This window comes from Choloepus didactylus, chromosome 7 (genome assembly GCF_015220235.1).
Source record: "Choloepus didactylus isolate mChoDid1 chromosome 7, mChoDid1.pri, whole genome shotgun sequence".
Classification (NCBI taxonomy): Eukaryota; Metazoa; Chordata; class Mammalia; order Pilosa; family Megalonychidae; genus Choloepus; species Choloepus didactylus.
In genome coordinates this window covers 44,324,960-44,350,468 of record NC_051313.1, presented here as the reverse complement: position 1 = coordinate 44,350,468, position 25,509 = coordinate 44,324,960, and the positions used below count along the sequence as shown (strand labels likewise).

At 38.3% G+C, this 25,509-nt stretch overlaps 1 protein-coding gene across 1 annotated transcript in view; it reads left to right on the top strand.

The window, feature by feature from the left end:
* The window catches only part of CRYBG1 (crystallin beta-gamma domain containing 1), a 236,533-nt gene that overhangs the window by 195,626 nt on the left and 15,398 nt on the right, over positions 1 to 25,509 (top strand). Inside the window, exons 8-16 of the mRNA XM_037842265.1 lie at positions 1,423 to 1,562; positions 14,565 to 14,691; positions 16,474 to 16,509; positions 17,227 to 17,384; positions 18,092 to 18,218; positions 18,309 to 18,454; positions 23,074 to 23,200; positions 23,394 to 23,426; positions 24,290 to 24,402. Coding sequence (XP_037698193.1) covers positions 1,423 to 1,562; positions 14,565 to 14,691; positions 16,474 to 16,509; positions 17,227 to 17,384; positions 18,092 to 18,218; positions 18,309 to 18,454; positions 23,074 to 23,200; positions 23,394 to 23,426; positions 24,290 to 24,402 — 1,007 coding nt within the window. The remainder of the gene's footprint in view (positions 1 to 1,422; positions 1,563 to 14,564; positions 14,692 to 16,473; positions 16,510 to 17,226; positions 17,385 to 18,091; positions 18,219 to 18,308; positions 18,455 to 23,073; positions 23,201 to 23,393; positions 23,427 to 24,289; positions 24,403 to 25,509) is intronic.

Here is a 25,509-nt window from a genome sequence, read left to right as displayed (position 1 = left end):
CCTGAATCCTACCACCGTGAAGTATCTGCTCTCTTCATTTTTCTGAATTCTCTACCCTCTCTTGGTCATTTTCTTACCTGCTTTTCTGTGCTTGTAATCTTAGTATAGGTACAATGTTGCTCTACTTTTTTCACTTAACATCATGATTCTGTATCCTTTTTTTCTCTCCATGCTGTTTTCCTGAAGATCATACTCCCATTGGTGATGTTTCTCAGTGATTTGCAACTGAGGGAAGCACCAGAATTTGTGGGTTGGGGATTTAGGCATGTCCAGGAAGGTAAATATGGGGAAAGAAGCATGCTGTTAAAGGGATCTCCTTTTTCTCCTGACAGTGATAGACTCAATAATTTTCATGTTCTCAAATGGTTTGAGGTTTAACCAAGCATGATATTCCATTGAATTGATATGCCATCATTTACCTTTCTTCTTTTGGTGGAACTTTAGATGGTTTCTAATCTTTTACTACTTTAAAAGAATATTTTACTATTTCCAATAATGCTGCATGAACACTTTTGTGCATTTGATAATTCATAATTTTTTTTATTTCCTTGGGATAAGTTCTGAACAGTGTCATATTAAAGTATAAGAACACTTCTGTGACTCGTGATAAATCATGAATTATTTATTTTTAAAGATGGTGTGCATGACTTCTTGAAACATGAACATAAAGCCCACCATAAATTCATTAGTGTTATTCCTTTGGTAGTGTTTGAAAGAGCCTCCCCTGAACTGACCCAAACATCAACATTTCTTCTGGGCTGCCATTCACCTAGCTCAGGAACACACCGAACAGAGGTTCAATAAATATTCAGTTAATGCTTAGGCACTCATCCAGGAGAGCCCTTTTGAAGACCGTTTAATGGTCTACGGACGTGCAGGGCACAGATCAGTTACCACTGTGCAGAGATTTGAAATCACCATAATTGTGTGCGTTTGTCTTTACCACTTAGATCAAACTGTTGTCATGGCGGCTTAGTCACCGTCAAGGAGAGGTGGCTTGTGGGCACAAAATAACAGCTGAGGAAGACTCCAAGAGTACCCATTCTATAGCCTAGCACCTCTGGACTCGGATGGTTGCCACAGAGCAGAGGAACCAAAACTCCTAGGACCAAGAAAAGCCAAGTAGCTTTTTCAGTGAGGATGAGGAAACAAATATGTTCCAACACTCTAATAAGATATTTTCGGTACTCTTTGCTTGAATATAATACTGTCATGTATGACTAAAGCAGTGTGTCTACCCCACAGTGGCATATTATTAAATCATGGGTGAAAACAGGAAAGGGATAAAATGGCAAGTGCTCTGTGAAATGTATGTGTATTTAAAGCTTATTTTAACTAGCTGCAAATAAAGAATTATGAGCTTACTGTAGAGTAAAGGACATGGTATAATTATTATTATAAATGTATATATGTATTTTTCAGGATTACAGAATTAGTCAAATTGACTTATTTACCGAACGAGAAGGCTTAGGACTCTTAAATTCCTACTTTGATGATACTGAAGAAATTCAGGGATTTGGTGTCCTGCAGAAGACTTGTTCCATTAAAGTGCATTGGGGCACGTGAGTGTTTTTTTTCCAAATACAATTTTAATGAAGCTTTTTTTGTGAGCATAGTACTAGAAGGGGGTCTTAAGATACCAGTCTCTAATTTGTTGTCTTGTTGAGTAATTATTGGCTAAAAGGTATTTTTTATAAGGCACATAAAATTCCAATTCTTTTGTTCATGTTACTATGATTCACCTCTTTTATAAACAATAAGTTTATTGGAGGAAGTATGAAAAAACTGCATTTTTAATGTAGGACTTCCTTATCACAAATGAACCTGAATCATTCAAAACTGAGTAACAGATCATACCTTCGTGGTCTGGATGCTAAGGAGGTAATTCAAAGTCTGGGTCCTTGAGAGTTCAGGTAGGATGGAGGCCAGCACACATGGTACATCCTTTAGCGTCCTCACACAATGTCCAAAGCTCTGAGGATACTGGTTTCATAAATCACAGGAAACTGCAAGAGTGTTTCGAAGGAAATGGGGATATTGCAAATAGGGGAGAAATTAGGATAGCAAATGCAGACTGCAATACCTGAGGACACATGAAAGATATCCACTGAGATGCAGGAAGAAAACATTAAGTCTTCGTTATACTTTGTTTAAAATCTCCTCCTTTAAAAATTTTATCTTTTATATGTTTTCTAATGTGCATGGTACATTAGTTCCATGGTAATGTATATAGTTTATAAATATATATTTAGAGTATGCTCAAAATTTTTTAGTAATTGGATATGCAATCAAAAAAGTTTACCGTTTGTTCAAGTAAAGTGATACCTCTGTAGTGAGTGAAAAGGCACTCAAATTATATCTTTTGAATCCTATTAACTACTCTAAGTCTTAGTTTGCTATTCTTCTCACCTTGGGAAAGTGATTGGACAGGATATAGGATTTAAGGAAACTAGAGACCACAGAGTCTGATTTTTGGTCCTCAGAGATCAGGAAGTAAAAATTTCTAGGCAACTTAATAGTAAGTGTGACTGCTGAGACTTGAGCTTGGGGTAACAGCCATTGTTGAATCGTTGGAAGGTGGTCCTATGGAAGAGAATTAGACTTGCTATCTATCATTTCATAGGAGTTCCCAGTGGGGGTGGGGAGAACAGTAGAAATTAGAGAAGTGGGTTTTGACTTGGCCTAGGAAAGAACTTTCTAATGGTGAGAGTTGTTAGAATGGAAAAGGGCAGCCTTGTCAGGTAGAGAGTTTCCTATCACAGAGATTGTTCAAGTAGAGGATAGACCACAGTTTATCTAGGATTTTGTAGGTGGAATACAGTGTGAGTTAGTGCCGCTTTTTAGGACTGTTCATTTATTTATTTACCTTTAAAATTTTGAACTATAGCACACCTAGAAAAAAGTTCACAAAAGGTCAGTGTACAGCTAAACAAACAGTAAAGTGAGCCTCCTATAGCCCCCACCCAAGTCAAGAAATAGAACACCAGCAGCACTCCAGAAGCCCTCAGTGTATTTCTTCTCACCGTAACCTCCTCTCTTGGATAATGACCCCCCTCTTCTGAGATGAGAGAGATAATAGCAAGGAAAGACTATAGTGATGGTTTGTCAATATACAAAGTTATATTTATTAGGGCAGCATTTATTGTGTGGAGAATAACGTTAATTTGAATATCTCCTTTTGATATATAAAGTTATCTGCCAAGGACAATGCAAATTTTATGGCTTTAAAATAGTGATAGATAATACAATTACATATAATGTGTTAGCTGGTGATAAGTGCTATAGGAAACATAAATTATAGGGAGGGACCATGGGTGGTGCTGTTTTAGACATGGTGGTCAGTGAATGTCTCTGGTGTCCTTTAAGCAGAGACCTGAAGGCAGTGAGGGAGTCAGATGTGCACCTCTGTAGGAGAAGAGAAAGGGGAAGTGTTTTATGCAGAAAGAACAGCATTTGTAAAAACCTTGCTTGGCATGTGTGGGCAACAGCTTGGAGGCCAAGGTGGCTGGAGTAGAGTGGGCAGGAGGACGGTGATGGTGGAGAGGTGGGCAGGTAGGAGGCCAAGGTAGCTGGAGTAGAGTGGGCAGAAGGACGGGAGGGCCCAATCATGTCAGGCGTTGTAGGCCATGGGGAAGACTGGATCTGCTCCAAGTCATGTGGGAAATCATTAGAGGATTTTGATCTAATTTGTGCTTTAAAAGGATCATCCTGGCTGCTGTTTAGAAAATTAGACTGTTAAGAGGCAAAGATGGAAGCAGAGAAAGCAGTTAGGAGGTGTATTAGTTTCCTCTGGCTGCTGTAACAGATTATCACAGACTTGATGGCTATGGCTGATGCAATCATGTCCCCCAACAAAAGACATGTTCTTAATTTTAATCTGCGTTCCTGTGGGTGTGAATCCATTTGTAAATAGGACTTTTTGAAGATGTGTGATAGTTAAGATGTGGACTCATCTGTGAATAGGATCTTCTGAGATTCTGTTTAGGTGTGACCATATTGAATCAGGGTGGGCCTTAATCCATATTACTTGTAGCCAGAAGTCAGAAAAGGCCACAGGAGGACACCAAGGACAGCGCCTTGTGATGGAGGCATTGGTGCAAGCCTAGAAACCCCAAGGATTGTGGCGAGCCACATCAGAACGCTACAGATTTTGGAGAGAAAGCATGGCCTTGCCAATGCCTTGATTTTGGACTTCTCTACCCTTCCAAACTGTGAGCTAATAAATGTTTGTTGTTTAAGCCAACTCATTGTGTGGTATTAGTAGCCTAAAACAGAGGCTTGAAACAGCAGGCATTTATTCTATCACAGTTTTGGAGGCCAGAAATCTGAACTCGGGCAGGGCTGTGCTCCCTCTGGGGTCTCTAGGGAAGACTTCTTCCTGGCTCTTTCAGCTTCTGGCATTCCTTGACTTGTGGCTGCAGCACTTGAGTCTCTGGTCACAATGACCTTCTCCTCTTGCATCTGTCTTCTCCTCCGTGTGTCTCTTGGAAGATACTTGTCATTGGATATAGGGCCTGCCAGAAAATCCAGGATGATCTCCTTATCTCAAGATTCTTCACTTAGTTACATCTGCAAAGACCCTTTTTCTAAATAAGGTAATATGCACTGGTTCTGGAAATTATGGCATGGACAGATCTTTTGAGGGGCAACCATTCAGCCCAATACAGAACACATTTGCAGTAATCCAGGCAAGAGATGATGTGGCTTGGAGAGTGTAGTGCTGGGGGTGATGAGAAATGATTAGTTTCTGGAAACATTTTGAAGGTAGAACTGACAGGATTTGCTTAGATGGTATAGGGGGTATGAGGAGCTGAGAAGCATCCAGGATTTGGGACCCCAGAATTTATTGGAATGAGGAAGACTTGGAGGAGCAGATTGGGAGGGAGAATGAAATTCAGGAGCTCAGTTTTGGACAAAGTTGATGAGATGCCAACTCCACATTCAAGCAAGAGGCCAGGAAGCTGATAGAATATGTGAGACTGGAGCTCACGGGAGAGGCTGGAGAGATAAATTAAGGAGTTATCAGCATAGAGAAGGTATTTAAAGCATGTGCAGGATGCAATCCCAAAGGGAATGAGTATAGTTAAGAGAAGATAAACCATCTGAACTTTGGGTACTTGCATATGTAGAGATTGGGAAGAAATGAAGAGATCTAAGAAAAAGAAATTGCTATCATCTCCTGCTGCCTTTAATTTGTGCACATCAAAGGGATCTATACATCTCTTTTTTCCCCCAAAGTACTGGTGTTATTTTGAGGAAAAGCACTTGCCTTAGAAAAGAATGAAACAGGTGTCTGCGATAATATTTTAATCTCACAATGTAGGAAAGGTTTCATGACTCAGGCTTGGGTTATGTTGAAGCATATTAAGCAGTACTGAAATGATGTTGCTTACTTTTGCAATAGGTTTAATTTTTGCCCCATAGATGGTAGTTACAGGTCTGTCATAGCTTACAATTTTGCAATGGGCTTGCATGGTAATGGATACAGGTTTGTTTGCTTTTGTCTGTTCTTTTCTGTTGTCGTTAGGATAATAGAAGCTGCCTTGGTTGTTAGCTTTACCCATTCACAGTTTGGCCTCATTGAACTTGGTAGGTCAGCATAGAGACCAGGTCATTAGTTCTTTTATAGATCTCCTAGGAGAGTCTTGATGGGTTGAGAGTATTCAACTGACAATAAGCACACAAACTCATTTTGCTTCTAAGAGTGCATCAGTCCCCTGAGCTGGTAGTAAGAGAAGTCTTTGTTGTGGGGAGAACTTTCTAAGATATGATTAGGAAACTTATTCCAGGGCCTGCTCACTCTAGATTAGGCTTTTCTACATGTGCATGCACACACACACATGCACACGCTTGCATGCACACACTCATACAATAAGATTAGTTGTCTTGTCAAGTTCTTATTTGGGGAAATTACTCACTGGCTAAATTCCCCTTTTAGATTCTATTGAGTGTAACTTTTAAAAAAATATTTATTTTGAAATAATTTGCAACTTACAGGACAGTTGCAAAAATCATACAAAAACAATATAGAGAACTCTAATATACCCCCTACATACATAAACCCTACATACACAGATTTACCAACTTTTAACATTTTGCCACATTTGGTCTTCCTTCCTCCCTCCTTCTCCCCTTCCTTCCTTCCTTCCTATTTACCTATCAATCAATCTAATCTTTCTGTCTCTCTCTCTCTCTCTCTCTCTCTCTCTACTTTCTAAACATTTGAGAGTAGGTTGCCGACATCTTGCTCCTTGAACACTTAATAATACTTCCATGTATATTTCCAACAACAAGGATATTCACTTATGTAACCTTATTAAGAACAGTTACCAAGTTTAAGAAATTTAATATTGATACAGAGTATACAATCTATATTTGATTTTTTTCAATTGTCTCAATAATATCTTTTGGGGCATTTTCTCCTCCATTATTAGTTCCAGTCCAGGATCATGTATTGCATTAAATTGTCATTGTCTCCTTACCAAAACTTTTCTATCACCCCAACCACAGACCCTATACTCATTATGCATTAATTCTCCATTCCCCCTCCAGCCTGCTCCTGGCAACCTGTAGTCTATTTTCTGCCTCCATGAATTTGCATATTCTAGTTATTTCATATAAGTGGAATCATAAAATATTTGTCTTTTTGTATTTGCCTTATTTCACTCAACATGATGTCTTCAAGTCCTTTTTACAACAGAATAATATTCCGTTGTATGTATATATCACATTCTGTTTATCCATTCACCTGTTGATGGACATTTGGGTTGCTTCTACCTTTTGACGATTGTAAATGTGATACTGTGAACACTGTTATATGCATATCTGTCTGAGTTCCTGCTTTCAGTTCTTTGGGGTATACACCTAAGAGTGGAATGGTCAGGTCATATGGTAATTCTATATTTCACTTTTTGAGGAACTGCCAAACTGTTTTTCACAGCGGCTGCACCATTTTACATTTTCACCAACAATGTATGAGGGTTCCTATTTCTCTATATCCTCACCAGCACTGATTATTTTCCATTTTTTTAAATAATAGCCACTCTAGGGGGTGAGATGGTAACTCATTGTGGTTTTGATTTGCATTTCCCTAATTGCTAATGATATTGAGTTGGCTATTTGTATATATTCTTTGGAGAAATGTCTATTCAATTCTTTTGCACATTTTAAAAATGGAATTGTTTGTCTTTTTGTTATTGAGTTGTAAGCGTTCTTTATATATTCTGGATATTAAACCCTTATCAGATATATGGTTTCCAAATATTTTATCCCATTCTGTTGTTGGTCTTTTCTCTTTATTGGTAATGTCATGTTGCACAAAAGTTTTTAATTTTGATGAAGTCCAGTTTATCAATTTTTTCTTTGTGTTTTTTGGTGTAAAGTTTAAGAATCTACTGTATAATACAAGGTCCTAAAGATATTTCTGTATGTTTTCTTCTAGAAGTTTTATAGTTTTAACTCCTACCTTTAGGTCTTTGATCCATTTTGAGTTAATTTTTGTGTATGGTATGAGTATAGAGGTCTGTTGTCATATTTTTGCATCCAATTTTCCTAGCACCATTTGGTGAAGACACTATTCTTTCCCCATCAAGTAGACTTGTGATCCTTGTCAAAAGTAGCCAGGTGTGGGTTTATTTCTGAGCTCTCATTTCTATTCCTTTTCTCTATATGTCTGTCCTTATACCAGTACCACAGTTTTTTTTAATGCAGTTTTATGGAGATATATGCACATAACATACAGTCATACAAAGTGTACACTCAGTTGTTCATTGTATTATCATATGGTTGCATTCATCACCACAATCTTTGAACATTTTCATTACTCCAAAACATAAAATAAAAATTAACATAAAAGAGAACATCCAAAACATCCCATTCCCTTCCTCTCCCCCATTGTCCATTTACTTTTTTTAGTACAGTTTTATTGAGATATATTCACACACCTTACAGTGATCCACAGAGTACAATCACTTATTCACTGCACCATCATACAGTTGTGTGTTCATCACCAGAATCAATTTTGAACCTTTTCCTTACTCCAAAATAAAAATAAAAGCAAAAAAAGGACACCTAAATCTTTCCATCCTCTCCATCCCAACCTATTCTTCATCTAATTTTTGTCCCCATTTTTCCACCATCTGTCTATACACTGGGTAAAGGGAGTGCAAGCCACAAGGTTTTCACAATCACAGTCACACTGTGCAAGCTATATAGTTCTACAATCGTCTTCAAGAATCAAGGTCACTAGGCGGCATTTCGACAGCTTCAGATATTTCCCTCTAGCCATTCTAACACACTAAAAACTAAACAATGATATCTATATAGCCCATAAGAATACCTTCCAGAGTGACCTCTCATTTCCATTTGAAATCTCTCAGCCCCTGAAACCTTACTTTGTTCCATCTCTCTTCCCCCTTTTGGTCAAGAAGGTTTTCTCAATCCGACAGTGCTGGGTCCAGGCTCATCCCCAGGAATCATTTCCGGCATTGCTGGGGGGATTCACATCCCTGGGAGTCATGTCCCACGTAGAGGGGAGGGTAGTGAGTTCACCTGCCGAGTGGGCTTAGAGAGAGAGGAGGCCACATCTGAGCAACAAAGAGGCAGTCAGGGGGAGACTCTTAGGCACAATTATAACTAGGTTTAGCCTCTCCTTTGCAGCAACTAGCCTTGCAAGGGAAAGCCCCCAGAACAAGGGAACAGCCCACCAAATTGGCAGTCCTCCATGTTTGCAAGAAAATCAGCAATAAGCCAGTTGTGGAGGTCCGGCATTTCCACATTTCTCCCCATTTCCTCGGGGGACCCCGCAAATACACTTTTACTCTAAGCCCATATCACCTTGGGATGTATTGGGATTTCACCACAGCCTGTACAAACTCACCAAATCCCACTTCCCATTCAGAGCTCCTTGAACCTATGGTATTTGAACAAACTGATCGTACAAGTTAAATTTTCTAGTGTGCTACAGAAAATATAGATCCTGCACCAAGTAAACATCTCCTCACTTGATCTCGCACAAAACTTGTAGTTTTAAAACCCAGTACGTATCATCCTTTACCCTTTGGCCTGATTTGCCTTAGTCCTAACCAGATCCACTTTGTTCATATCTCTAATTGAAGTCTGAACTCTTTTTCAGTTCTTTCAGCAGTTACCATGTGGGGTAATACTGTGACATTCATAGCTGCCAAGTTCTAGCTCCGAGTCTCATGTGTCACACAGATACCCAAAGTTCCAGAGACCAACCAGGTAATACGCAAGGAGCTCAGCATCTCAGAAGTTAGAGATAACTATTACGACTCAGGAATAGATGTGACTGCTGTAAGAGCCTACAATCTAGGGACAATAATCATTCCCCTGAAAAGCTGTGCTCTAAGATTCAATTTTCAGAGTTTACACGTTATAGTTAGTCCATATTTGAGAGACATTATAATGTTTGTCCTCTTGTTTTTGGCATACTTCATTCAAAGTGTTGTACTCAAGATCCATTCACCTAGTTGCATGTCTCACAGCTTCATTCCTTCTTATAGCCACTCAATATTCTATTGTATACAGTACCATACTGCTTTGGTTACTGTAACTTTGTAATAAGTTTTAAAATGGGGAAATATAAGTCTACCAACTTTGTTCTTCCTTTTCAAGATCTTTTAGCTATTTAGGGTCCCTTGCCCTTCCATATGAATTTGATGAATGGCTTTTCCATTTCTTCAGGAATGCTGTTGTAATTTTGATTGGGACAGCATAACTGGTTTTTTTTTTGTTTTTTTTTTTTTAATTTTTTTTTTAATCTTCATTTTATTGAGATATATTCACATACCACGCAGTCATACAAAACAAATCATACTTTCGATTATAACTGGTTTTTAAACCTTTGCTTTAAAAGCAGCTGGCTAATCCCAGTACTCATCTACCCAGAGGTGAGATGAGTTATGTTTGTTATGTTTTATTTTTGGAATGTTTCCAATAAACAGAAACAAAGAATTTTAGTCAAAAGATTGCATAAGGATTATCTGCTCCAACACCATCATTTAACCAAGGAAGACAGGCTTTGCTCACTTTTCTGAATTTAGAGCTAATTCTAGCACAGTTGGTAGCCGTACTAGAATGCAGGTGTTCTGCCTGCAAGTCAAGGGACCTTATTTTTTAATGACCAAATATTCTTTGATCATTTTTATTAAGAAATATTTGATAAATATAGAAGAATATGCCTACATATATGTGAGTTATGAATTTTAATAAAAAAACAACCCCCCATGATCCCATCACTCAACTGACAACCTAGACCATTGCCAACACTACCTCACATACCCTGCCCTGGACCTGTCCTCTTGCCAACTCCACACGTGACCACTCCTGAATTTTGTGTTTTTCTCATTCTCTTATTTTACAGCTTTGCCCTATAATATGTGTCCTTAAACATGTTTTTGTTTTGATTTTGAACTTGCTAATAATCTTCTCAAACGCCTCTGTACCTTGTTCTTTTTACTCTACATCATTTCTAAGATTACCCATATTAATGAGTATACCTGTATTTCATTCTTTTTGCACTTCCATATAATATTACAATGTGTGTATTTTATTGTGGAGTGTATCATACCAGAGCCCCAATTTTTATTATGAACATTTTCAAACACACACAAAAATAGATAGTATAGTTCAGTGGACATCCATATATTCCCCACTTAGATCCAATAATAGTTCACATTTGCCATATTTACTTTATCATTTTTTCTGAACATTTGAAAATGAGTTGCAAGTATTATAACTCTTGATTCCTAAATATTTCAGCCTGAATCTCTTTATAATGACATTCTCTTGTATAACTACTATTATTGTCACACCTAAGAAAATTAACAATAAGCCTGTGATAGGTAATCTATAGCCCATAATCAGACTTTCCCAATTGTCTCAGGAATGTCTTTCATAGATTCTTTTTTTTTTTTCCTTCATTTTAACCAGGGTCTAATCAAGTTTCGTATAATATATTTGGTTCTATCTTTTTGATCTCTTTTAATCCCAAAAGTACCCCCTTTTTGTTTCACATGCCACTGACTTTTTAAAAGAATTTATGCCAGCTGTCATATAGAATGTGCCATTTTCTGGATTTTTCTGCATGTTTCCTCATGGCATTATCTAATTTGTTCATCTCTCCCCTGAATTTCCAGGGGTTCGGTCTAGAGGTGTGATGAGAGTTTGGGCGGGGTACGTGGTGTAGGCAGGGCTGTGTTTTCGTGCTGCATCGCATCAGGTGGCGCGTGCTGACCAGGTCACCGAGTGGTTGAAGCAGTGCCTCCCACACTGCCCCGTTGTAAAGGTTCCTTCTCCTCTCCGAGATTCATAGCCCACCCTCTTTCAAATAACCTCAAAGTCGGCACACTCACATTTAATCCTTTGAATATCCACACGGTTTCTGTAAATGGCTGCATTGTGTACATTCATGTCTGGGGAATAAGGCATGTGATCTAGCTGGAAATACTGTTTTTGGTTTAAGAACATGTAAACAAGATAAGACCAATTTTTCTTGTGTGACTCAAAGGGTATTTCCTAAAGAGTGATTGTACAAATGTTCAATTTGTGAGTAGGCATTGTAATTACTTCAATTTTCATTTGTATGTATACATTTAGTTTACATTTAGTTTACATGTTTGTTAAAAATAAAAAAATAAGCTCAAACCTTTAGTCATACTGTTTATTCATAATATAGGCCAAAAGTCATTACCTGAGTACATGGAAATATAAAAGTACCTTTGGAAACTGGAAACCCTGCCTGAAATTTGTTTCTCCCTTTACTGAGGGCCTTATGAATAATGTATCTTGTTGGAACAGAATTGAGGAAAAATAAATCATGTATGCTCTGTATATGAGTTTTTAAATTCTAGAATTCACCCAAAATTCCTAAATGTCTGGGTACTCTCCAGAAGAGTATTCTTTTCAAATGTATCAGTTTATGTGTTGTTTTTTTTTTTTAACAAAGTCCCCTTTACCCAAAATTACCCTCCTTACATAAATGTTATGTGACTAAACCATGTGCTTCAAAGTAAGTTAAATTTTTTGTATCAGATGAATAAATTTCAGAACTCATATTACGGAAGGAAAGACTCATGGAAAGGATACTTTGGTAAGCATAATTTCAGAATCTCAGAATCATTTGTTCAGGAGCCATAAGCCATTTGGCTTGTGAAAAATGAACTGTTCATTTGTGAAGGAGCCAGACTTCAAGGCCCCTGACTTTGTTGCCAACTTATACAATTTATGACAGAACTGCCATTGTGGCTCCAAATCCATGTGTAGTGTGACTGTGATAATTCTGAGCTCCGAAAAATATGTAATACATTCTTAATTGCCATGCTTTAAATGTAAGGAAGTTTGAAAGCATCCCATCATCCTTAGCCTCTATTTTGTGTTTTAGGTTTAGGGAATAGGACTGAACATAAAAGATAAGCCTCTTTTTCTTTTCTAAATTTTTTTTTTATTGAAGTATAACAGTCATACAAAAAGGAACACAACAAAGCGTAAGTGTACAAGCTGAGTGAATTTTCACAAAGTGAATAAACAAGTGTAACCATCACCCAGATCAAGAAATAGAACATTACCAGCATCTCAGAAGCTCCCACCCCATTCATGTCTCCTCGTTGTCATCCCTCCCCTCCTCCGCCAGCCCAAGCTATTATTATCCCCACTTGTAGGTGAGTTTGGATTCCCCACCCATACACCACCCACAGCCTCCCAACGTTCTTTTTCTCTGTGGATTTTGGCAGAGCTTTAGTAGGATTCTGTTTGTGAGTCCACGTATACTTAACAAGTCTTATCAAGTTACGGATTTATCCAGGGGAATCTTTAACTCAAACCATCACCAAAAAATATGCCTTTGGGCCAAAACTGGGGAAAAAGATGAAAGCAAAGAGGAAAGAATCAGACCCATTTTGCTGGTAAAAGATTTCATTTATAGCTGATTTTTTCTTGTGTTAGTGTTCCAGGAAACGTGGTGGAGAACCACAAGTAGGACATTTTAGCTACACTAACAAAGAATTGGAGACTAAGTGATCAACCAGAACTCTATATTTTTTTATTTAGGGGTACATTGACACCGCTTGTGATCTGCAGCTGTAGGAACCTCAGAAAAACACATTCTTAAACTTAATCCATTCCTGTGAGTGTGAACCCATTGTAAGTAGGAACTTCCCATGAGGTTACTTCAGTTAAGGTGTGTCACACTTCACCTCAGTCGGGATGGGTGTTAATCCTATTACGGGAGTCCTTTATAAAGGAAATGAAATTCAGACAGAGAGAAAGCCACAGAGGGAGCAGCCAGAAGCTGAATGTCTGTGGCACCCAGAGGAGAAAGGAGAGACCAGGGAATGCTGCCATGTGCTTGCCATCTGACAACCTAGGGACCAAGGGTCGCCAGCAGCCAGCCCCGGCACACCGCAGTCTTTGGGGAGAAAGCATGGCCTTGACGCTGCCTTGATTTGGACTTTGTTCCTAACCTCAAAACAGAGCCATTAAATCCCCATTTTTAAGCCAGTCCATTGCGTGATATTTTCTTGAGCAGCCAAAGAAATGAAAACATCTCTCTTACATAAAAGTCATTCTCCAGCAATCTTACCTTTTCAGATCCCTCCCAGGAGCCAATAAATTTACAAGGCTATGTGGTCTTTAGAGCCAGTTCTAACAGGCATGATTTTTGGTTTCCTGTTTCTAGCACATTAGAGGAGGGTGGGGCTGCTGGAGCCCTAACCACAGCAGAAGTTACAGCTGACAAGCCTGATAAGAAGGGTGGGGTAAAGAAAAGCCATAAAAATCAGGCCAAAGGACTCAAAAAGCAGCCTAGGACCAAGCAGCCCTACAGACCTTCAGAGCACTGGGGATACCACAGCTCCCCAAGTCATGCTTACCATGATGATCCTGAGTCATTGTGAAAAGAGTAAACCATGTTCAGTGAGCTGTCTGTAGTTAGAAAAATTGCCATTAAAAAAATGACGAGGAGCCAACTTGGATCACCCAGCCCTTTGGCACTTCTAGCTATGTGGTCTTGGGCAATTTACTTTACTTAAGTTCACCTGTGAAATGGGGACAGTAATATTCCTTCCTCATAGCATTGTTGTGAGGATTACATGAAATTCTGGGTGGCATTCCTCATAAGCTCTAGGTAGATGTTAGCTGATATTAATTTTTAACACCATGAAAAATGACTAGGTAAACACCTTACTCTTTGGTTACAAGTGAGGTTTAGCCTTTTAAAGCAAAACTTAAGACTACCTAGCTAGAGCCTCTCTAAATACATACAGCACAACAAGATAGCCACTTTTATTACTTGGAACTAATAGAAATGTTTACACTTAGGAGCAAATAATAATGTAAAATTAATGTAGGTAAAATCAGCCAAGAAGAAAAGGAAAAGGAGCAAATAATAGCTTATTCCTTTTCTTCCTCATTCTGATACCATTCTGATGTCATATGGATCCACATCTTCTGCTCTTTTCCTCTCTTGTCAGTGGGGAGGGGAGAGGAGGAAAAACAAATCAATGATGAGTTGTCTCAATTTCTTTCCTTCCTTGGTGCTTACGCAGGTGGCTGATTTATGAAGAACCTGGATTTCAGGGTGTCCCTTTTATCCTTGAACCTGGCGAATACCCTGACTTATCCTTCTGGGGTACGGAAGAAGCGTACATCGGATCCATGCGGCCTCTGAAAATGGTAAAAATGAAACCAGCGTGTTCTTGGGGTCAGTGATTCTTTGCCAGCTTGACATCGATCTTCACAGGATGTGACTTGGAGGCCATAATGTAATTTTTTAAAAACAAATACCTAATCAATGGGACCTATTGCTGAACAGAAATAATGGCATAACTTGCTAGATGCTGCAGATAAAAACACTGTCCTTTGCTTCCAAGGCATCCTCAGCCTTGCGTGCGTGCAGATGTGTGCACGGAGCTTCAGCCTCTTATAGGTTTAATACTGGAAGAACGTGAACAACTAAACCTTTCTGGAAAAACAAATCCTTCTTCGGGACACAGGCTGAACGGGCCAGTACTTTGGGGCAGCTGAGGCCAAATGAGGGTTGGCTCCCCCAGTGTCTGACTTAGAGCCTCATGTTCCCTCTACTTCTCACTGTCCTTTGTCTGTCTCTCCTGTGAGCCCATAAGTTCCAGAGGAACCCCCCATCTGTCTCGCCCCCCAGTGTTGAGCAGGGTGGCCCCCTGCATGGAAGGGAGGCTCCTATTACAAGCCTGTTTGTGAAACACCACTTTGCAGTTGTCTTTAGAGTCAATTTGAGACAAATTAGAAAGTCAGGAGGACAACTCTTCTCTTACTTTTACCCCTCCTGCTAAAGCATGTGGTTAAATGCCCACATATTTACTGGTCCTAACACAAACGATTTTGTCTTTTTTTGTTTTTTCTAAAATTAAATCCTCCTTCAAAGAACAAAGTTTTATTAGCATTATGAAAGCAAAAAATTGCCCCAAGTTTTGAAAGTAGTTTTTAATGATGATTTATTAAACTGTTAAATTTAGGGTGTTTGAAAAGGAGTACTTTAGAAGGAGGCACTTATTTGGTTGTATAAATGCTGGTTTGTTGATAAAATCAGCCACATTCCTTTGTAATTACAGCTCATTGGGTGCATTTGAGCATCTTTGCACTTTTTTTTTTTTTAAGTTGTTAAAGATGTAAAGATGGTGAAAAATATGCCTCTGACTTTTCCTGCTGAGGATGTTAACTCTTGCTGATCTGTTTAATTTTTCATAGTACCTTTTATTTGGTTTATTTTAGTGAGTTTTTTTGAGATTAAAAACAAAACAAAACAAAACACCTTTTTATTACAAAAGTGGATCAGTCCTTTGGGATGTTTTAAATTTTACCTAATAGTTTAATTATTCCAACAGCTGGTCCAGATGCTATTATGAACTTGTGTGAACCGTAACAGGTTTGTAGGCCGTAGGATGCAACATCAAATGCCTCCAGGGACCAAACAGAAAATATGGATGTGCAAGGCCGTCCGGGAGTTAACCCAAAGCGAACGGTGGAGGCTGGCAAATGGGAGCCCGTCGTGGTGGCTCCCACACACAGCCCAGTGCAGGTTTAATCACTGGAGGAGGTGAAGCGACGCCTGTGAGAACAGGGGCCCAGGGATGGCAGAACTTAGGGTAGTTTTTCAAGAGAAACAAGAAGTACAGATTTTTGTGAGAAATTTTCTGAGTTAAAAAACTAAAACCCAAACAAAACAAAATCTTAGTGGGTCAAAAAAGGCACGATACACATTCAGCATATCGGCCACCAACATTAGACTAGACTGTATTCCTCATTGTCTCATCTGTGTTGTTGGTAATTGCAAAACTGTCTCATGTAAATTAAAACAAACAGGAACTTAATCCTGTGAGGTTCAGCGGCTTACTGTTGATACAATACAAAGTGAGTAATACAAAATGATGATGTATCTCATGAAAAACGGCTTCACTCACTTTTTATTTTTCTTTTCAGGGTGGCCGTAAAGTTGAATTCCCTACAGATCCAAAGGTAAAAAAATATTTATTTTAAATTTTATTCCTACTCCATCTTCATGAACATAATGCTTGTGTGACTTCACATATAAACCTCCAATTGTAGCCCAAAGAAGTTGCAGTTTACATGTGCTGTCCTTCTGGCAGGCCGGAAGATAATGCTAATGGCAGTAGTTATCACCAACAGCACATGCAGCTATGGCCCAAAAGGTTCGCTGTTGTTAACTGTACCTAATTTGTGGTTGTTGTTTACTAATTGCAGGGCCTGTTGCTGCTTGCCAATTAGCCAGGAAAATATTTTTTTCTTTTTGAGACAAGCTTCCCCTACCAAAATGCTCTTTCTATTCCTATTTCTTACATCTATGCCACATACTTTGATGCTATAGGTTGTTTCATTTTTAAAGCAACTTTACAGTCCTCTGGTTCCTTAATTCTGCCTAAGCAAAATCTTAAATATCAGTTCCAGGCATGGAACAAAAACCCATTATTTAGAAACTGTTTTTGAACCTTGGCATTGGGCCATACCACATGGTGGGGGGTGGGGGGTGGGGCCGGGAGCCTGAGTTGTTTCAGTATATTATAAGATGCTGTTACTTAGTTAATTTAAAAAGTAGAATTAGAAAATTTTAATTTGTGTTCCAGGAATTAATGGCATTAAGTGACTGATTTAATGTTCAGCTATTGAGATATTTAGCTTCTTACAAACTGCTGGTATATCTCATTTCTATTGTAGGCAGTTATTTATGAAAAGCCTTTCTTTGAAGGAAAATGTATGGAACTAGAAACAGAAATGTACAGTTTTATCTTGGAAGGAGGTGAAACAGATGAAACAAGTGCAGATGATTGTTTGCCATTTACGTCAGTGGGATCTATGAAAGTTTTAAGAGGCATGTAAGTAGACGGGGATAACCTGTAAGGATTTTTTTTTTCTTAATAAAATAATAAACATGCCTTTTTTTCACCAGAGACAACATTCCTGACTTTATGGTATGGAGAATTTGAACAGCTGTGTCCATGTTCTCCTCAGCCTGTTGAGGCCTGGATTTGAGATAGAGGAGTTTGAGGGGCTGGTTTGGGATCAGTCAATGAAGCAGTGCTGATAAATGGATCCATCCGGACTGATCAGCTCTACAGTCTTGTTTATTAGTATTATGCTCCAAACAATTGGACTTTAGACAGTTTGCTTTCTAATGTTTGTGATCATTTTATAGATTTTGTACATTTCCTTTTCATGTATGCACTGAAATTGTTCTTGTAAATAGCCAAAAATGCATAATCTTTTACTTGCTATTGAAGAAAGTTTATCTAATTTTACTTGCTGAGTTTTTTTGAGTCCGTTATTATGTGTACACACCCACAACACACACCTACACACAAACACCCCCACCCCATTCCTTTTATAGAAGTCCTGAAGTATGCTTTTTAGGTTGTTTTCTTGGGACCATTCTGTTATCTTCTTAAATTTTAGAGAAGAATTCCAATAGTCGTAATACATGGGTCCATGTCTAACTTTATAACTATTTGTATATCAGTGAAATTGGTCCATACATTGGAAAAATTTTAATTCTATTTATTCCTTCATGTTCTTTCTATTGCAGTTGGGTTGCTTATGAGAAACCTGGATTTACAGGTCATCAGTATTTGCTAGAAGAAGGAGAATACAAGGACTGGAAAGACTGGGGAGGTTACAATGGAGAAATTCAGTCTTTACGACCTATATTAGGTGTAAGTTAAAGAAAAGTTAATGGCTAATACTTGGGGGGGGGGGTTGATAATGAATAGGTAGCCATTGATTTTTAATTTTTTTTCCAACAGGATTTTTCGAATGCTCACATGATAATGTACAGTGAAAAAAACTTTGGATCCAAAGGTTCCAGTATTGATGTATTAGGAATTGTTGCTAATTTAAAGGAGACTGGATATGGAGTAAAGACGCAGTCTATTAATGTACTGAGTGGAGTGTAAGTGATATAACTCAATATGGATTTTAACCATGGGTTAAACCTTGATTTGTGGGTCTCTGACACAGAATAGGCACTCAAAAAATAAATAACTAACAGCTAAAAACTGAACAATCATTTAATACCTATTACCATAGTATTTTCAGGCCTTTCGTTCTTAGCAGGAAATACCTTCTGCTGGGTCTGATTCTGGAATGCCAACAATTTAGAATCATAGTTGACTGTCTACAAAAAGTATGGTATGACAGAAGACATATGAAGTGTTGTCGTGGCTCACAGTATTTCGATTTTCTTTAAAGTTAACAATTTGAAGGGAAAATACAGTGACCAACTCAATCTGGTGAAACAGTTGTATATTTTTGGAGGGAGTGGGTATTTTGATTTTTATTCTGGTAACATATATACAACCTAAAATTATTTTAACTACTTGTAAGTATATAGTTCAGTGGTGGTAAATACACTCACAATAATGTGCTACCATCAAAACCATACATTACCAAAACTTTTCCATCATCTCAAACAGAAGCTCTGCACCAATTCATCATTAACTCCCCACTTCCCACCTGTATCCCTGTCACTGTAACCTGTATTCTAATTTCTGATTCTACAAATTTGCATATTCTAATTATGTCATGTAAGTAAGGTCATATAATATTGGTCCTTTTGTACCTGGCTTATTAAACTCAACATGATATTCTTCAAGGTTCATCCATGATGTAGCATGTATCAGAACGTCATTCCTTTTTACAGCTGAATAATATTCCATGATATGTTTATACCACAATTTTGTTTATCCATTCATCTGCTGATGGACAACTTGGGCTGCTTCCATCTTTTGGCAATTGTGAATAATGCCCTTATGAACATTGGTGTGCAAATATCTGTTCGAGTCCCTTGTTGGTATATACCTTGTGGGTATATATAAAAGAGTGAGATTGCTGGGTTATAAGGTAGTTTTATATTTAACTTTCTGAGGAATTGCCAAACTGTTTTCCACAGTGGCTACACCATTTTACATTCCCACCAGCAATGCACGAGGTTCCTATTTCTCCCACATCCTTGCCAGCACTTATTTTCCATTTTTAAAGTAATAGCCATCCTAGTGGGTATGCAATAGTATCTCATTGCAGTTTTGATTTGCATTTCCCCAATGACTAATGATGTTGAGCATCTTTTTATTTGCTTAGTGGCTATTTCTGTAAGTTCTGTTTAAGCTCTTTGTCCAGTTTTTAATTGGGTTGTCTTTTTGTTGTCAGTTGTACATTCCCATACTCACTAGGTGTGCTGGCACTGGTAGTCAGAGTCTGGACATCCACCTAGGAAAGGAAGCCAGTGGATACTGGGTAGAATCCCCTTAAGGAATTTATGTAGATTATGTTGTTAGTAGAGGTAGAATTATTGTGCCTAGAGCTGGAGCCAGTCCCTTTTCCTTGTTACCCAGCCCTTGCTGATTGGAAATCAGTTTCCTTTATAAAATGTTGCTTTTGTAAGTTTCTATTTTTAGTCATTTCTAGTCGCATTTCCTGGCTTAGGCTTTTTTCTGGGTATGGCAATTGAGTTTTCTTATCGGGGGAAGCTGAATACACACACATACACACACACCATTTCCTTTTAAATTCTTCATACCCAGTGGTTATAGAATGTCTTCTGTATTTACCAGGGCCCAGTGCTTCTGTGTATTTCATTCAGTTGGTCATTTGACAATATTTATTATTTGTAAACATTATTATGTGTAAAGCATTATATCATGTCCTCAAAAAAGTCACAATATTTATGTAAAACATAATATTTGCTACAAAATAAGTAGAGACAAAATACGTTGGGAATCTACCACAAGGAGAGATTACTGGGCACAGGGAAGACCTCGTAGAGGAGGAGGCGTTGGAGTGGGGCCTTGAAGGACAAGAAGGTTTGGATGTACCAAGATGAGGGGGAGACTGGCTTATTAATTATTAAGAATTCCAAAAAATTTTTTTATTTTAATGGCTTTATTCTTATTGGTAGATAAGCATTGCTGTTTGGATCTTTATTTCTTAATGTGGAACTTGAAGTCAGAAAAAAATCTTTAATTTTATTCTGTGTCATCCAGGAGGTTCACTGCCAGCTGGCTAATTCCCTGGGTAGTAAACTTGCTATTAACTCTGAAACAGAGGACAGACTTCAAGAAAGATACTTGTGAATCCAACTATTGTGGTTTTAGGAGCTGCCTTCCATTTCTTATTGGGACATCAAAGGAAACACCTTTACCCAGCCCTGCTCATCAGTGTCTAGTTCTGTGCTATGCTCTTGCCCAAATAGTGGAAACTGGGCTAGTATTTTAGAAGTAAGAGCATAAAGGAATATTTCTCGAGTTCAGATGACAAATAAAATTGCTTTAAATTGTTTATGCCTTTCACAGGAGAGCTGGTTTGCATTGCCGCCCTTAAATTCTGAGCATTTATTCCAACAGGCTGTGACCTGCTTGTACTTGCACTTCCCTCCCCCACACCCACCCATCTTATAAGCAAACAAGTGTTGATTCATACGTGCAGAATGCATTTAAACAAGAACCGTGAGGAATTTTCTTCTTAAGTATAGTCCAAGAAAGTAGACTCTAGATCGTAGATATACCAGAAAATCTCTGAGTGGTTTGTTTGTTTGTGTGGGGTTTTTTTTGCTTTTTGTTTTCCCCCATAATCATGGGTTATTCATCTAGGGCTGTATATTAGAAGGAAAACACTATTGTCAATTAGAGTAACTTCTTAATATATTGTTTCTTCTGCTTAAGTGAATTAGATAGGCTGTGTGTTGGGTGTTTACTTAAAAGTAATTTAGTTTTTGAGAGAATATAGTATCATAGTTGCTATTTAAAAAAAAAAAGAAAAAAAAAACAGGTATAGGATAAAGCTCCTCCCGGGGCTTACTCAGTTTTTGCCCCTCTCCTGTGTGTTCAGTCCTCTCCCCCCACCCCCCACCGGCTTTTCCCCTCAGGGTGGACATGTCCTGTCCCCACTGACCCTGAAGTTAACAATCAATGAAAAGGCTTTTAACCCTCCCTTCTCTTCTTACTTGTTATAGACCCAGAGTGCTGCCAGAATCACTTTTTTTGGTAATAAGGCTTATCTTTAATTTTTCAGTTTTTTTTTTAAATCTGGTTTTGTAAATGATGTTTTCTTGATGCAGATCCTCCTGCCACAGAGTAGTGCTGCATGCCCCTGTTCTGCTGTCGCTGCCCTTGGTAACGTGTGACAAGCCTGAGGCAGTACATGCAGGTACCCAGGTACCCTGCGATTGCACACGATGTCAGCAGCATTTCTCCTGTTAATTTTTTTTTTTTTCAGTGTGGTTTATTGTGCAATAAAGACACAGTTTCCTGTAAGGTCTTTCTACAAAAAATACTTTTAATGTTGATAACAAAAAGAATTCTTGCTTGCTTATTAAAAGAACTTTACAGGTTCTTCTTTAAAGTCCAAATTGTTTCTTTAGAATAGAATTGCAAGAAAAAAACTAGTATCCCCCTGGTGGTTTGATGATCTGAGCCCTCTACCACAGGACTTGCCCTTGGGAAGACAGTTGCTGCAAAGGAGATGCTAGGCCTCCCTATAATTGTGCCTAAGAGCCTCCTCTTGAATGCCTCTTTGTTGCTCAGATGTGGCCCTCTCTCTCTAGCTAAGACAACTTGGCAGGTGAAATCACTGCCCTCCCCACTACATGGGATCTGACACCCAGGGGAGTGAATCTGCCTGGCAGCATGGACTGTGACTCCCGGGGAGGAATCTAGACCCAGCATCGTGGGATGGAGAACATCTTCTTGACCAAAAGGGGGATGCGAAAGGAAATGAAATAAGCTTCAGTGGCAGAGAGATTCCAAAAGGAGCTGAGAGGTCACTCTGGTGGGCACTCTTACGCACATATAGACAACGCTTTTTACGTTCTAATGAGTTGAAATAGCTAGCAGTAATTACCTGAAACTATCAAACTACAACCCAGAACCCATGAATCTTGAAGACGATTGTATAAAAATGTAGCTTATGAGGGGTGACAATGTGATTGGGAAAGCCATATGACCACACTCCCCTTTGTCTAGTTTAGGGATGGATGAGTAGAAAAATGGGGGAAGAAGAAAAAAAAAAGACACCCAGTGTTCTTTTTTACTTTAATTGTTCTTTTTCACTTTAATTTTTATTCTTATTATTTTTGTGTGTGTGGTAATGAAAATGTCAAAAATTAATTTTGGTGATGAATGCACAACTATATAATGGTGCTGTAAACAACTGAATGTATGCTTTGTTTTGTATGACTGCATGGTATATGAATATATCTCAATAAAAATGAATTAAAAAAAAGTAAAAACAAAACAGAAACTAGTGTCCCCATTGGAGCTTTGTCACAGAATAGGATTTACTAAGTGAGAACACCAAAAAGTTTGTGTAAAGATATTCTTTCACTTACCATTTTGATTTGTCCTATATACAAATCTGTCTGCTCCTGTAACATTAATAGAGAATCAGAAAAATTAAGCTTCCTGATTAGTAAAACAAATGAAAATTTCTGTATAATGCACATATACCCATATGTGTTTGATAGTTTTATTTTATATGTAAGAGATGAACTATAAGTTGGTGTTTTTGTTTCTTTAGATGGGTAGCCTATGAAAATCCTGACTTTATGGGAGAACAATATATATTGGATAAAGGCTTTTATGCCAGTTTTGAAGACTGGGGCGGTAAAAGTTGTAAGATCTCTTCTGTTCAACCCATATGTTTGGTAAGGAATTATATTTTTGTGTGAAAATATTTCATTGAATTTTGGGTTTCTTTAATGTGTGCTTCTGATTCATATAATACTGATTGCTATAGAAAATATTCTGAGGTTAACAGTAATTGCTAATGGTCAGAGAAACTTTTTAAAGATGTCTACTCTACTCACTTCTTTTTCTCTTTCCTTTAAAAATCTTTAGGATTCTTTCACTGGCCCAAGCAGAAGAAATCAGGTAACTTAAAACAATTCTATTTTCTAAAATTAGGGGCCTTCCATTTAAAAGCCTAACTTATGTTCGATACTTGGGATATTTTGTTAATTTTAGCCCATTTTTATGCATGACTGTCTAATGGTTTTAAAAATAGGATTCAAGTTTACTTTAAAGTTTGATAGCATTCTGACCTAGATCTAAATATTTCTTATAAAACACATTTGGTATATAAAGCTGAATTTTGTATAATCAGAGCTTACATTAATACACTAAGATTAATATTTCAAATAGCATGTTGTTATTGTGTTAAATAGTAAAATGGATTTTCAAATGTGCCATGTCTGCATTAAACAGACATTTTTATATCTCTCACTCAAGCCATTTGAATGCTGCCTCTCTGTAGCAACTTTAAATGGAAGTGTTCAGACAGCCATGATTAAAGAGGCAGAGACGCTATAGCTTCCTTTATTGGCATATACAGATTCCAGTAAGTCAGCAAGTATCTTCCACTGAGAGGGAGGCAAATTAAACTGTATGTTTCCAAAACACAGTTGATTGTTAATATTGGAACAGATGAGCAATTACTTTCAGCCACAATAAAGCTTTAAAATGCCTCACAGCTTGTTACAACAGGGTGTTCTGTAAAATGCTGCCTTTTCTATTGTTGGGTTATCCTTTGATGTCTCTGAATTAAATTAAACCGTCATGAATGGTGCAGCCAACATGTTTCTAATTGATTGTTAATGTAGAAATAGAAAATTAAAGAATTTGTTAACAGTTTGCTGTAATAAGAGTTAACAGGTCATATTTGGGTCGTCATTTCAAAGGCTGAATGTGTTAATATGTTTTGGAAAATAATGTGTTTCTGTTTACCTTTTTCAAAGATTCACCTGTTTTCGGAACCCCAGTTTCAAGGTTGCAGTCAAAGTTTTGAAGAAACTGCAAGTCAAATTGATGATTCATTCTCTACAAAGTCTTGCAGAGTTTTAGGAGGCAGGTGAGCAAAACAATGGACTGGCAGAGCCTAATCACTTGGGGGTAATAGAATTCACACATCAGCAACTGTTTAGTGACACATGTCAGGTGCTTGGCACTACAGGAAACCACCAAACAATGCAAGGCCGTTTTGGTACTAAAGTATGTTTTGCAGCATCTGAGTGCTGGTCATCAGAGGTCGTGGAGATCAGTGTGGGCTGGAAAAGCTGAAGATCACCTCATTGTGTAATGGAATTCACACTGGGTTCTATGCTCTCTGAGCCCATTCCCTCATCTACAAGGGGAGAGGTGGACTCTAGATAATCTCCAAAACACCCCTCCAGGGAGAATTTTTTATGGTAGATAGGAATAGGATGGGCATTCTGGATGAAAGGATCATGAAGAAAAGTGCACAGCTGGGGTGGACTGGGTGCGTGTGCTGATCAGGGCACACATCAGCCTCCGTAGTGGGGAGATCTTTGTCCCCGGGAGAAGGGAAGCAAGTTTGGACAGGGAGGGTGGGATCAGGTTGTGAAAGCTCCTTCTGAGCGTATCGGTTTAGCTGGATGCCACAGGAAACACAAGATGGTGGACAGGCAATGAGCACTTAATTGCCATGCTGAAACCAGTAGTTTTGAAAAAGCTTCATTAGAGAGGGCAGGTGGGTGGGAACCTGAGGTCAGGGAAACTTAGTCAGGGCACTGTTGAAACAAGCTGTGACAGAGGTGATGAGAAATTGATTCCAGTAATAATGATAGTGCCTTTAATCATCTAGTTCTTAATGGTCTTAACAGCACAATCATATCATTTAACATTATAGAGTGGAAAGAACACTGGTTTTGCATTCAAGTACATCGATTTACCATACAGGTTCACCCTTTATTAGCACATGCCTCTACCCCATCCCAAGTCCTCTTTATCCCCTGCCCTGCTTCATTTATCACCAGACATATAGTTTTTTGTTGTTGTTGCCCATTTATTGTCTGTCTCAACTCAGGAGAGTATATGCTTCAAGAGAGCAGTGACTTTGTTTAGTTCTCTGCTCTGTCCTCTGCATTGGAAAAGTCCTAACACAATTAGTCTCAATAAATGTTTGTGGATTAAAAAAATCGAAAAACTTTTCTAGGGA